General features: G+C 52.9%; 1 protein-coding gene across 1 annotated transcript in view; it reads left to right on the top strand.

Annotated features, from left to right (window-relative positions):
* CLIP2 (CAP-GLY domain containing linker protein 2) overlaps window positions 1-14,625 on the top strand; it is an 82,469-nt gene that overhangs the window by 5,363 nt on the left and 62,481 nt on the right. The window contains exon 2 of the mRNA XM_011960589.1: window positions 9,914-10,470. Coding sequence (XP_011815979.1) covers window positions 9,914-10,470 — 557 coding nt within the window. The remainder of the gene's footprint in view (window positions 1-9,913; window positions 10,471-14,625) is intronic.

The raw sequence follows: 14,625 nt of genomic DNA, 5'->3' as shown, positions 1-14,625 counted from the left end.
TTTTTTGAGACAGAGTCTCGCTCTGTTGCCCAGGCTGGAGTGCAATGGCGCGATCTCGGCTCACTGCAACCTCCGCCTCCCGGGTTCCAGCAATTCGCCTGCGTCATCCTCCCGAGTAGCTGTGATTACAGGCACGCACCACCATGCTTGGCTAATTTTTGTATTTTTTAGTAGAGATGGTGTTTCACCATATTGGTGAGGCTGGTCTTGAACTCCTTACCTTGTGATCTGCCCGCCTCAGCCTCCCAAAGTGCTGGGACTACAAACGTGAGCCACCATGCCTGGCCTATTTTTGTTTGTGAGATGGAGTTTCACTCTGTCACCCAGGCTGGAGTGCAGCAGTGCTTTCTCAGCTCACTGCAACCTCCACCTCCTGGGTTCAAGAAACTCTCGTATATTGCTGGTGGGAATGTAAAATGGTACAGCTGCTTCAGGAAAGTCTGGCAGTTCTTCAAAGTTTGTTTTGTTTTTTGAGACAGAGTCTCGCTCTGTTGCCCAGACTGGAGTGCAGTGGTACGATCTCAGCTCACCGCAACCTCCACTTCCCAAGTTCAAGCAATTCTTCCGCCTCAGCCTCCCAAGTAGCTGGGATTACAGGCATGTGCCACCACACTTGGCTAATTTTTGTATTTTTAGTAGAGTTGGGGTTTCACCATCTTGGCCAGGCTGGTCTCGAACTCCTGACCTCAAGTGATCCACCCGCCTCGGCCTCCCAAAGTGCTGGGATTGCAGGCGTGAGCCACTTTACCCTGTCAGCCTTGTGGTTCTAGCGCACTGAGCTCAATGTCCCTGTACCCTGTGTGTGTTCCAGACCTTGGCACCAGCCTGAAGTGCCTGAGTTGGGGCCCCCACCCCCTACAGAGGATGGTGCCTTTCTCTTTCCTTTCTGTACGTTTCTAGGAGCCTCCCCAGCCCCAAGAGAGCAGGTAGGATTGTCCCCATTTTAAGTGACTTGTCTGAGATGTTGAGCAAATTCGTCCCTTCAAGGGCAGCTTCTCAGCTCTCCACTGACCACATCCTAAACTTTTTTTAATGGCATCAGGACGGGGAAGCCAAACCCGCTCTTCTGTGGCTGGTGGGGGTGGGGGCAGGGCTGCCTTCTAATGCCCCTGACGTGGTCCAGGATCGATCTGATGGGGCGGGGACCCGGCTGCCAGCACCTGCCTGCCTGCCCGGTGGCCTGGCCACGGGCTTCTCCATGGGGAGCTGGCTCTGTTCTTTCCAGGGTAAGACACCCGGGTCGCTCTTTCCCTGGGTTCCCCAGCCTCCTGTGCTGGGCAGGGACTGTGCTCTCCTGGTTTGGGAGGAGGGGGCCCAGAAGCGGGGTTTGGAGTTCCATTTGGTTCAGGAAGAATGCCGAGTAGAGCCTGGGATTCAGGACGGTGTGGGCTGATGGAGGGAGGATCCCTTCTTGAGGGCTGGATGCTGCAGAGGCTGGGCCTGGGGTGGCCACGGGAGAGAGGTGAGCTTCAGACGGACCCCTCCCAAGTCAGGGTGGGCTGGGGGATGTAGACTCAGTCCTCCCTGGAGGAGGCATGGACTGAGGGGTGGAAGTAGGTTGGGGTGGACCCAATGTGGGGGCTGCTGGGGGGAAAGTGGCTCCCTCAAGGAATGCTATGGAGACCCCATTCCTTCCCTCGTAACCTCTGCCTTTGAACACCTTCTGGAGAGAAGAGGGGGCTCAGGAGAGAAAGCCATTTGAGATTTTCGGGGCATTGATGCATGTTCCTTTGCAGCCACCAGGAAGCGGGAGTCAGGTGTGTGGCCCATCTGCATTTCAGCCCAGGGGTTCCAGGGAATGAGAGGGGAGTTGGTGTGAGTCCACCTCCTGGGGCTGATGTTCTGGGGGTGTGCAGACACGCACCCTGGTTAGCCTGGGAGGCAGGTTATGCAAACCAAGGGGGAACAGAGCCCCATGGGGTTGGGAGGGAGAGAGACGCAGTGGGCCCCTTGAGGTGGCTGCAGATGAGGGGGTGTGGAGTTGCTGTGGACGGGCAGGGGGACTTCCTTAGGTGATCCCAAGAGTAAAGAGCTATACTCAAAGCAGAAGGACGGAGCTTTGCCTGAAACAGCCTGCTTGATGCCTGTGATGTTGGTATAATGCTTTTTTTTCTTTTCTTTTATTTCTTTTGAGAGGGTCTCACTCTGTCACCCAGGCTGGAGTGCAGTGGTGCGATCATGGCTCACTGCAGCCTCCAACTCCTCTCTCAGCCTCACAAGTAGCTGGGACTACATGTGCACACCACCATGCACTGCTAATTTTTGTCTTTATTATTATTATTATTACTACTATTTTTGAGACGGAGTCTCACTCTGTCGCCCAGGCTGGAGTACAGTGGCGTGATCTCGGCTCACTGCAAGCTCTGCCTCCCGGGTTCCCGCCATTCTCCTGTCTCAGCCTCCCGAGTAGCTGGGACTACAGGCACCCGCCATCATGCCCGGCTAATTTTTTTTTGTATTTTTTTTTTTTTTTTTTTTAGTAGAAACGAGGTTTCACCATTTTAGCCAGGATGGTCTCGATGGTGTTGATCTCCTAACCTCGTGATCGATCTGCCCGCCTCAGCCTCCCAAAGTGTTGGGATTACAGGCGTGAGCCACCACGCCGGGCCATTATTGTATTATTTTGTTGCCTCCTGAGCTCAAGTGATCCTCCCACCTCAGCCTCCCAGAGTGCTGGGATAACAGACATGAGCCACCGCACCTGACCAGCGTGATGCTATATTAAGAGCACCTCTCACTCCCAGAAGCACCCGGGTTTGAATGTTAAATCATGTGGTCACCTTATTATAGCCCCTCCTTTGCGGTCACAGTGCTGCTCATTGGCACATCAAAGGCTCTGAAAAGTCCTGCAGACAAGTAGCCTTCACTTTGTTGAAGTTGCTGTTTCTCAAGCTTATTTGAACTTGGAGGTTAAATCGTTGTTTGTTTTCATAATACCTAGGAACACACTGTGAAGCTATGTTCTGTGGAACATTTAGGGAGGGACCAGGTCCTAGCAGAGGATGCTTTTTTATCTGCCGCCAAACCACTGGGGCAGAGGGCTGAGTTCATCACACATCTCACTTCATGACATGTCAACGTTGTCTGTCGGTCCCTGCAAGGTCCCTCTCGGTTATTTTATTTATTTATTTATTTATTTATTTATTTATTTATTTATTTATTATTTGAGACAGAGTCTCGCTCTGTGACCCAGGCTGGAGTACAGTGGCACGATCTCAACTCACTGCAACCTCCGCCACCTGGGTTCAAGCAATTCTCCTGCCTTACCTCCCGAGTAACTGGGATTATAAGTGTGCGCCACTGCACTGACTAATTTTTGTGTTTTTAGTGGAGACAGGGTTTCACCATGTTGGCCAGGCTAGTCTCGAACTCCTGACCTCAAGCCATCTGCCTGCCTTGGCCTCCCAAAGTACTGCAATTACAGATGTGAGCCACTGCACCTGGCTATTTTTTATTTTCTATTATTTTTACTTTTTTGTAGAGATGAGCTCTCTCTATGTTGCCCAGGCTGGTCTTGAACTCCTGGCCTCAAGCGATCCTCCTGCCTCAGCCTCCTGAGTAGCTGGGACTACAGCTTGAGCCACTGTGCCTAGCCTCCTCTTGGTGTTTCTTTTCTTTACTTTTTTTTTTCTTTTTGAGATGGCATCTTGCTCCCGTCACCCAGGCTGGAGTGCAGCGGCACAATCTTGGCTCACTGCAACCGCCACCTCCCGAGTTCAAGCAATTCTCCTTCCCCAGCCTTCCAAGGAGCTGGGATTATAGGCATGTGCCACCATGCCTTGCTAATTTTTGTATTTTTAGTAAAGACGGGGTTTCGCCATGTTGGCCAGGCTGGTCTCGAACTCCTGACCTCAGGTGATCCGCCTGCCTCGGCCTCCCAAAGTGCTGGGATTACAGGTGTGAGCCACAACGCCCAGCCGGTGTTTCTTAACTGATACATATTTTGTTGTTCCCTATTCCTCTTCCCCTACTCCCAGGCCACCGTGCCCTGTGCTGGATGTGGGGAAGCTCCTGAACTCTGCTGTGTCACCAAGAATCACATCATAAACACTGTCCCACATAACCTGGACAAATAATGTTTTAAAGGTTGCTTAATAATCTGAATGACGTGACCATCATTTATGTAACTGCTCCTCGGTTTGGAGGCACTTAGATTCAGTTTTTTATTTCTGTGAAGGTCAAGATAGTGAGTCAGTTTTTTCCCTTTCTAAATTATTTCCTTGGGAAATAGGCTAAAGAGCGCATTCCTTATTTTAGTTTTTCTTTTAAAACATACTAGATTGCTGGCTGGGCACCATGGCTCACACCTGTAGTCCCAGCATGTTGGGAGGCCGAATTGTAGCTGCTGGCACCCCCACTCCACCCCCTTGCCAGGCCCTGTTTGGCCATGCCTGTTGTCCACAGGGTCTGACAGAGGGTCTGGCACCTAGTAGGTCCTCAGGAAGTGGGGTCCCTCTTGATAAGATTGAGCAGGTATGGAGAAGGCCAGTGCCCCCATCCCCAGACAGGGCAGGACCCGCGTCCTTGCAGGCGGAGGGGAGAATGCGTCATCTGGGCGCCCTGGTTATCCCCACCAGCTGCAGGACCACACCACCAGCTGCAGCCACCTGCACCATGTCCTTAGGCCCTTGTCATGCTTTGAACTTGAAACTTGCAGTAAATTCCTCTGTGGCTCTTGTCTGGGCAGGAATCTCTATCTAGGGAATAAATCAACTGCATGGAGGAGGTTAATTTAAATTTTTTTTTTTTTTTTTTTTTGGAGACAGTCTCACTCTGTCGCCCAGGCTGGAGTGCAGTGGCACGATCTCGGCTCACTGAAACCTCCACCTCCCGGGTTCAAGCTATTCTCCTGCCTCAGCCTCCCAAGTAGCTTGGATCATAGACACCCACCACCACACCCAGCAAATTATGGTATTTTTAGTAGAGACGGGGTTTCACCATGTTGGCCAGGCTGCTCTTGAACTCCCGACCTCAAGTGATCCACCCACCTTGGCCTCCCAAAGTGATAGGATTACAGGCGTGAGCCACCGTGCCTGGCCTATTTTACTTATTTTAGAGATGAGGCCTCATTCTGTCTCCCAGGCTGGAGTGCAGTGGTACGATCATGGCTCACTGAAGCTTCCACTCCCTGGGCTCAAGCAATCCTCCTGCCTCAGCCTCTCAAGTAGCTGGGACTACAGGAGGGAGCCACCATGTCTGGCTAATTTTTGTGTTTTTTGTAGAGACAGGGTCTCACTGTGTTACCCAGGCTGGTCTCAAACTCCTGGCCTCAAGCGATCCTCCTGTCTCAGCCTCCCAAAGTGCTGGGATTACAGGTGTGAGCCATGGCGCCCAGCCTCATGTGAGGTTTAGGTCTGTGTTGCTGGGCCCAGCTGGAAGTCAGTAGCGGCTCTTTGCCTTCATGGGGGTTTGCTGGGGAACTTGGAGGGCAGTGAGGCCCAGGCTGTGCCCATAGGGAGCTCCCAAACAGCTTGCCTTTGACTGGCCTGTGAGGGTATGGACCGAGGAAGCACCTGTTAACCGGGTTTCAAAAACTCCATTGTATATACATCGGCTCCCCTGGGAGGAGTCTTAGGACATGGAGAATGTCAGTGCTGGGAAGGACCTTAGCTATTTCTGACCTAGTCCTTTGTTATGTCATGAGGAAACTGAGGCACCCATCTGGGAAGGCACAGACTTGGCTCATCCTGGCCAAGCCAGTGTGTCACTGATGACTCCCTGGAGAGACAGGGAGTTTCCCATGGTTTCCCAACTGCAGGAAACTGAAAATGTCTCAGCATGCATGGAATTTGATGAGGGTTTTGTCCCTGTGATTCGGGGGCAGCTGAGGGTCCCACTACTGAGAGAAAGAATGAAGTGAAGTACCACGTGCAGTTGCCATGGGCTCGTGGCTTGGATTTTTGCAGCTGTTGAAACAGCTGGACCCTGGGCCTGTGACCCCTGGGAGGGGAGGGAGTCGGGGAGAGATTACCTGAGGGTCCGCCTGGGTCGGGACAGCTGGGGACAAGGACAGCTGAGCAGGCAGCTTCTCACCAAGAATAGACATGCTGGGTCACCTTCGACCTGGGGACCCTTCTCTGGGCTCTAAGCACGGAGGGCAGGTAGAAACAGACCTTAGCTGGGCTACAGCGGTTCTGTTCAGTTAGCAGAGGTCACAGAGCTCTCTCTCTGCATAGGAAAGTGCCCTAGAAATGGATATGGGGTAGGAGCTGGCGCCTGCCAGGCACCCACTGTGCGTGTGGTCAAGACGAATGGTTCTGGCCCGGCGTGGTAGCTCACGCCTATAATCCCAGCACTGTGGGAGGCCAAGGCAGGAGGATCGCTTGAGTCCAGGAGTTTGAGACCAGCCTGGCCAACATGGCAAAACCCCATTTCCAATAAAATACAAATATAATAATAATAATAATAACCTGGCGTGCTGGCGCACACCTATAATCCTGGCTACACAGGAGGCTGAGGAATGAAAATTTCTTGAACCTGAGAGGCGAAGGTTGCGGTGATCAGAGATTGCGCCATTGCACTCCAACCTGGGGACTCCAGCCTGGGCAACAGAGTGAGACTCTGTCTCAAAAAAACAAAAGAGGGAGGGTTCTGAAGCCAGACCAGCTGGGTGTCCTACTCGGCCTGGATGACCTTACCCTGTTTCCAAATCTGCAAGGTAAAAATATGTGTTCTTATAATGAATAGCCTGGCATGGTGGCGCATGCCTGTAATCCCAGCTACTTGAGAGGCTGAGGAAGGAGAATCACTTGAATTCGGGGTGTGGAGGTTGGAGTGAGCTGAGATTGCGCCAGTATACTCCAGCCTGGGCAACAGAGCGAGACTCTGTCTCAAAAAAAAAAAAAAAAGTGCCCTGTCCATTGAGGAACATGCAGTTGGCACTTCATAAATGTAGCCGCTATTTTAATTATTTTATTTTGTTATATATTATATTTGTTTTTTATAGAGACAGGGTCTTGCTATGTTGCCCACCCTGGTCTTGACTTCCTGGGCTTAAGTCATCCTCCTGTCTCAGCTTCCCAAGTAGCTGGGATTAGAGGCTGTACCACTGCACCCAGCTTATTTAATTAATTTATTTATTTTTAAGAGATAGAAGTCTTGCTATGTTGCCCAGGCTGGTCTTGAACTCCTGGACTCAAGTTATCTGCCTGCCTTGACCTCTCAAAGTGCTGAGATTACAGTTGTAAACCACTGTGCCTGGATTATTTTATTTTCTTTCTCTTTTCTTTTCATTTCTTTTTTTTTTTTTTTTTTTTTCTTGAGACGGAGTCTCACTCTGTAGCCCAGGCTGGAGTGCAGTGGCCGGATCTCAGCTCATTGCAAGCTCCGCCTCCCGGGTTCACGCCATTCTCCTGCCTTAGCCTCCCGAGTAGCTGGGACTACAGGCGCCTGCCACCTCGCCCGGCTAGTTTGTTTTTTTTTTTTTTTGTATTTTTTAGTAGAGACGGGGTTTCACCATGTTAGCCAGGATAGTCTCGATCTCCTGACCTCGTGATCCACCCGTCTCGGCCTCCCAAAGTGCTGGGATTACAGGCTTGAGCCACCGCGCCCAGCCTTCTTTTCATTTCTTTTCTTGAGATAGGGTCTTGCTCTATCACCCAGGCTGGAGTGCAGTGGTGCCATCTCTGCTCACTGTAACCTCTGCCTCCTGGATTCAAGCCATTCTCCTGCCTCAGCCTCCCAAGTAGCTGGGACTACAGGCATATGCCACCACTCCCTGCTAATTTTTGTATTTTCAGTAGAGATGGGGTTTCCCCATGTTGGCCAGGCTGGTCTCAAACTCCTGACCTCAAGTGATCTGCCCACCTCGGCCTCCCAAAGTGCTGGGATTATAGACATGAGCCACTGTGCTTGGCATGAGACTGGGTAATTTATAAAGGAAAAGAAGTTTAATGGACTCACAGTTCCATATGGCCGGGGAGGCCTCACAATAGTGGCAGAAAGCAAAAGGCACGTCTTATATGGCAGCAGACGAGAGAATGAGAGCCAAGCAGAAGGGGAAACCTCTTATAAAATCACCAGATCTTGTGAGACTTATTCACTACCAGGACACCAGTATGGGGAAAACCACCCCCATGATTCATTCAGCTCCCACTGTGTACCTCCCAAAACATGTGGGAATTATGGAAGCTTCAATTCAAGATGAGTTTGGGTGGGGACACAGCCAGACCAAATCAGCTCTGCTGCCTATTGTCTGGGAGCTCAGGTGAAGCACCTTGTATCTCTGAGCCTCAGTTTTCTTATCTGTGAAATGGCGGCAGTTGGGGATCAGATGAGCTATCGTATCTTAAGCTCTTAGCACGGAGCCTCATGCAAGCCTGTGATTACTATGGTTGTTTTTTTGTTTGTTTGTGTTTTTGAGATGGAATCTTGCTTTGCCACCCAGGCTGGAGTCAGTGGTGCTGTCTCAGCTCACTGCAACCTCTGCCTCCCGGGTTCAGGCGATTCTCCTGTCTCAGCCTCCTGAGTAGCTGGGATTATAGGCTCCTACCACTACGTTCCACTAATTTTTTTGTGTTTTCAGTAGAGATGTAGTTTCACCATGTTGGCCAGGCTGGTCTTGAGCTCCTGACTTCAGGTGATACGCCTGCCTCAGCCTCTCAAAATGCTGGGATTACAGGCATGAGCCACCGAACCTAGCCTCCTTTCCACCTTCCTGGGTCTGTGGACCCTGAGGCCTTAGGCTGGGCTGCAGCTTGGGGAGGGGACAGAGGGGGGCGCCCGGGAGAGAGTTAGGAGGGTTTTCTTTCCTGTCCCAAGAGAGACAGAAGGGGACATCTTTATGCAAGAAGTCTGTGGCTGTGTACCTCTATTAGGAAATAGGCTGGGAGTCTTTTGTGTGTCCTGTAACTGTCTGAGGGCGAGGATGGGGGTCTCAGGGGACACTTGCACAACACCTGGGTCACACATAGGGGCCACAGGGAGTCTCAGGTCAACAGCTGAGGGCCTGAGCCCACCCAGTGGGGAGGTGGCTTATAATCCTTGAGAATGGGTTCATCCCTGGCCCGGGACTTACAGTTTCCTTGAGAAGTGGAAAGCCATTGCTTCTGTGTTTGTTTTGCTTTGTTTTTTTGTTTTTGTTTTTGTTTTTGAGATGAAGTCTTTTCTCTTTCCTCCAGGCTGGAGTGCAGTGGTATGATTTCAGCTCACTGCAACCTCCACCTCCCAGGTTCAAGCGATCCTCCCACTTCAGCCTCCTAAGTAGCTGGGATTACAGGCACCCGCCACCACACCCGGCTAATTATTTTATTTTTAGTAGAGTTGGGGTTTCGGAACTCCTGATCTCAGGCGATCTGCCTGCCTCGGCCTCCCAAAGTGCTGGGATTACAGGCATGAGCCACTGCGCCCAGCCTAAACATTGCTTCTGAGGGCATACTTTCCTGGGGACGTTCTGGAGGGCTGGAAGAGTAGGGGGAGACCTGAGGAGGACCTGCTCAAGACCACACAGCCAACCATTCCTGCCTCAGTTTCCATGGCAAGACCTGATCTCTACAAAAAATACAAAAATTAGCCCAGTGTAGTGGCAGGTGTCTGTGATTTCAGCTACCCAGGAGGCTGAGGTGGGGGCATCGCTGGAGCCCAGAAAGTCAAGGCTGCAGTGAGCCATGATCTCGCCAATGTACTCTAGTCTAGGTGACAGAGCAAGACCCTGTCTCAAAAAACAAATAAATAAGGGTTAGGTGTGGTGCCTCACGCCTATAATCCCAGCACTTTGGGAAGCCAAGGCAGGCAGATTACTTGAGGTCAGGAGTTTGAGACCAGCCTGGCCGACATGGTGAAACCCCATCTCTCCTCAAAAATACAAATCAGCCACCTCCCAACCCTAGACTCTGTGCACCTGGGGCCATCCAGCGGCCAGTTCCACGCCAGCCCTAACAGCCACCTCTTTCCCTTTCCCTCTCCTTCTCTGCAGGCTCCCCCCTGCACAAGCAGTCATCCGGACCCTCCTCCTCCCCGGCCGCAGCTGCCGCCCCCGAGAAGCAGGGCCCCAAGGTGGCGGAAGTGGGGGATGACTTCCTGGGGGACTTTGTGGTGGGCGAGCGGGTGTGGGTGAATGGCGTGAAGCCAGGCGTGGTGCAGTACCTGGGCGAGACGCAGTTCGCACCGGGCCAGTGGGCCGGCGTGGTCCTGGACGACCCGGTGGGCAAGAACGATGGCGCGGTGGGCGGTGTCCGCTACTTCGAGTGCCCGGCCCTCCAGGGTATCTTCACGCGGCCCTCCAAGCTGACCCGGCAGCCCACGGCCGAGGGCTCGGGGAGTGATGCCCACTCTGTGGAGTCACTGACTGCCCAGAACCTGTCATTGCATTCGGGCACGGCCACACCCCCGCTGACCAGCCGCGTCATCCCCCTGCGGGAGAGCGTCCTCAACAGCTCCGTGAAGACGGGCAACGAGTCGGGCTCCAACCTCTCGGACAGCGGCTCTGTGAAGCGCGGCGACAAGGACCTGCGCCTGGGAGACCGTGTGCTGGTGAGTGCGGGCAGTACTGGGCTCTGGGCCCAGCCTCCCTTCCCTCCCCTGCTCCGCCTCACTTGGCACTGGGCAAGATGGGGACTCAAAGGGGTCTCAGACAGGGTCCAGCCTGGGACACCCATTCCTCATCAGGACCATACAGAGTGACAAGACAGGAGACTGTTGCTGTGTGACCCTGGGCAAGTGTCAAACTTTCTGGACCTCTTTCTATCGGTAAAATGGGATTCTTTTTTCTTTTTTTTTTTTTTGAGATGGAGTTTTGCTCTTGTCGCCCAGGCTGAAGTACAGTGGCGTGATTTCAACCCACTGCAACCTCCACCTCCTGGGTTCAAGCAATTCTCCTGCCTCAGCCTTCCAAGTAACTGGGATTACAGGCGTGGGCCACCATGCCCAGCTAATTTTTGTATTTTTAGTAGAGACGGGGTTTCACCATGTTGACCAGGCTGGTCTCGAACTCCCAACCTCAGGTGATCCACCCGTCCTGGCCTCCCAAAGTGCTGGGATTACAGGTGTGAGCCACCATGCCCCACCAAAATGGGAATTTTAATCGTACTTCAGTCATAGTTGGAGATGCATTAAAATGTATCACTCATTTTAGACAGTGCCTAATACTACGTACCGCATACATTTTGGCCATTATTGATATTATCTACTGATCCAACTCATCCACATGCACGTGCCAGGCATGTACTGGAAAAGGCTGGGAACTGGATGTTCTCAAGACCCCCTGGTCCTGGCCAGGCACAGTGGTTCATGCTTGTAATCCCAGCACTTTGGGAGGCTGAGGTGGGAGGATCACTTGAGCCCAGGAGTTCAAGACCAGCCTGGGCAACATAGTGAGACCCTGTCTCTACAAAAAAATACAAAAAAAATTAGCCGGGCATAGTGCTTGGCCCTGTACTCCCAGCTACTCAGGAGGCTGTGGTGGGAGGATGGCTTGATCCTGGGAGTTAGAGGTTGCAGTGAGCCAAGGTGATGCCACTGCACTCTAGCCTGGGTGACAGAGCCAGACCCTGTTTCAACAATAATAATAATAATAAGGCCGGGCATAGTGGCTCACACCTGAAATCCCAGCACTTTGGGAGACCAAGGCGGGCAGATCACCTGAGGTCAGGATTTTGAGACCAGCCTGGCCAACATGGCGAAACACCACCTCTACTGAAAATACAAACATTAGTTAGCTGTGATGGCATGCACCTGTAGTCCCAGCTACTTGGGAAGCTGAGGCAGGAGAATCACTTGAACCCAGGAGGGAGAGATTGCAGTGAGCTGAGGTCACACCACTGCACTCCAGCCTGGGTGACAGAATGAGACTCAGTCTCAAAAAAACAATAATAATAATAATGATAGTAACCCCTTGCCCAGGGCCAGGAGGTGCAGACACCTTATCAGCTACAACCCGAGTGATCAGTGTTGTTGAAGTTGAGAGAATTGGGTTGCTGGAGCTGACAGCTTCCTGCCAGGGGCCCCTCTTCTCCACTAGTCCCAGCTGTTAGGGCCAGGTTGGAAAGGGGTCAGTGACCCCCAAGTCTTCTAGAGTATGAATACAGCAGTGACCTGGGTTGGTGGTGGTCAGGTGGATGGGACAGGGCTGTGTCTTGCTATCCAACCAGGCTGTGGTGGCCTTGGGCTAACCCTACGCCTGGGTCCACAGCATTGGGAAGAGACTCACAGGGTACAGGGAAGTCCCTGATGGCGCCTTCTGGGCCTGGGGTGTGAGGAGCTGTCAGTGGGGCAGGGATCCCTGTGTCCATTCTGCAAGGCTTCCTGGGGGAAGGTGGGAGGTCATTGCAACCCAAGGTGGGGAGCACAGGCTTGGAGCTCCAAAGCCGAGTGGAGAAGGGCAGGGGGTCTGGGGACCCAGAGCAGGGACCCCCAAAGGGTATTACTGCCTAGGGTCCTCCCTCTCTGCTCTGAGAACCTGGCAAAGGTTCTCCTGGAGGTTTCTGGAAAGAGCCTTTGGGGTTGTGGGCAGGGGAGCGAGAGGAAATGTTTACACCCATGGCCTTGTTGAATCCTCAAGCCAGTGCTGTGATGTGGTTTTATCATCCTCACTTTATGGATGGGGAATCTGAGGCTCAGGGAGGTTTTTTTTGTTTTGTTTTGTTTGTTTTGTTTTCTAGTCTCGCTCTGTCGCCAGGCTGGAGCGCAGTGGCGCGATCTCGGCTCACTGCAACCTCTGCCTCCCAGGTTCAAGCAATCCTCCTGCCTCAGCCTCCCGAGTAGCTGGGATTACAGGCACGCGCCACCACGCCCGGCTACTTTTTTGTATTTTTAGTAGAGGTGGGGTTTCACCATGTTGGCCAGGATGGTCTTGATCTCTTGACCTGCCCATCTCGGCCTCCCAAAGTGGTGGGATTACAGGAGTGAGCCACCGCACCCAGCCTCAGGAAAGTTTAATAACTTGTCTGAAGTGACAAGTGACAAGTGCCTGCCCACTGAGCTGTGTCCGTCTCTGCCCTGGCCAGGGTGAGGGCTCTGCTTTTTTTTTTTTTTTTGAAACAGGGTCTTGTTCTGTTGCCCAGGATGGGGTGCAGTGGTGCAGTCGTAGCTCAAGGCAGCCTCAAACTTGGACTCAAGCAATCCTCCTACCTCAGCCTCCCAATGAAGCTGGGACTACAGGCCCATGCCACCACACGTGGCACCACGCCTTTGCTAGCCTGGTTCCCCTGGGTGACCTGGTGGTGAGCGTGGCCAGATGTGGTCCCTGCCCTCCAGCCATCTCCAGCTTACAGGAGATAGACCACGAGGCCAGTGATCACAGATATTAGTGTCTCCTTATAGAGTCTGCCAAGTGTGCCGTGGTGCTCTCAGAGCCTGGCCTGGTGGGGAGGCTGCCCCAAGGAATGGTGTGAGGGCAGGACTTAGGGAATGGCCTGGCATTGGCCTAGTGATGTGGGGCCAGAGTATCGTGCCAGGCAGAGACCCGTGGGCTGAGAGACTAGAGAAACTGTGAGAAGAGGCCCGGTGCGGTGGCTCACACCTGTAATCCCAGCACTTTGGGAGGCCGAGGCAGGTAGATCACCTGAGGTCAGGAGTTTGAGACCATCCTCACCAATACGGTGAAACCCCATCTCTACTAAAAATACAAAAATTAGCCGGGTGTGGTGGTGGGTGCCTATAGTCCGAGCTACTCGAGAGGCTGAGGCAGGAGAATCGCTTGAACCTGGGAGGTGGAGATTGCAGCGAGCCGAGATAGTGCCATTGCACTCCAGCCTGGGTGACAGAGCGAGACTAGAAAAAAAAAAAACAAACAAACTGAAAAGAGCAGGGAAGCTGAGTGGGCAGTGGGGGAAGCCAGGGAAAGATCACACCCCCGAGGCTGACCTGGGTGACCCCACAGGGCCAGGGGTCTGGGATGGAGCTGGGTCTTTGCTGTAAGAGTCGAGGTAGCTGTGGAAGCGGCAGCCACGTGACGGATTCCTGGGTTAAGGACATCGCACCTGCTGCTTGGTGGGGATGGGATCGGAGGGGGCAAGAGTGGAGCAGGGGCCGGGTGCGGTGTCTCACACCTGTAATCTCAGCACTTTGGGAGGCCAAGGTAGGCAGATCACCTGAGGTCAGGAGTTTGAGACCAGCCTGGGCAACATGGTGAAACCCCATCTCTACTAAAAAATACGTGGTGACGGGCACCTGTAATCCCAGCTACTCAGGAAGTTGAGGCAGGAGAATCGCCTGAACTTGAGAGGCGGAGGTTGCAGTAAGCCGAGAGGGTGCAGCTGCACTCCAGCCTGGGCAACACAGCAAGCCTGCATCTCAAAAAAAAAAGAACAGACTGGAGCAGGAACGGCAGTGCCCAGGAAGGAGGCTGGACTCCTGGCCCCCTGCACCATCCTGTCCAAAGAACTTGTTTTGGGACTGTCACTCTGCTCTTCCTCCTGTGGTTCCCGGGAAAGCCAAACCCAGCCAACAGGACTTGGCAAACGGCTTAGTCTCCCTGACCTGTCCTTCAGGATCTCCGGGGTCTGAGGGCACCTGCTGAGGGTGGGCACAGCAGGGAAATCAGGCCCAGGTCTGTGATATTGGACAAGTCACCTACAGAGCCTCATCCTCATTCATTCATTCATTCACTTGCCATGTGTCCGTTCAGCAAAATGGCCATGGCCCAGCATTCTTGTTTTGTTCTATGCTTTTTTGGGGAGCGTTAAGAGA

The sequence above is a fragment of the Colobus angolensis genome, unplaced genomic scaffold, assembly GCF_000951035.1.
Source record: "Colobus angolensis palliatus isolate OR3802 unplaced genomic scaffold, Cang.pa_1.0 Scaffold516, whole genome shotgun sequence".
Classification (NCBI taxonomy): Eukaryota; Metazoa; Chordata; class Mammalia; order Primates; family Cercopithecidae; genus Colobus; species Colobus angolensis.
The sequence above is the reverse complement of the archived record's forward strand: the minus strand, read 5'-3'. Positions and strand labels throughout refer to the sequence as shown.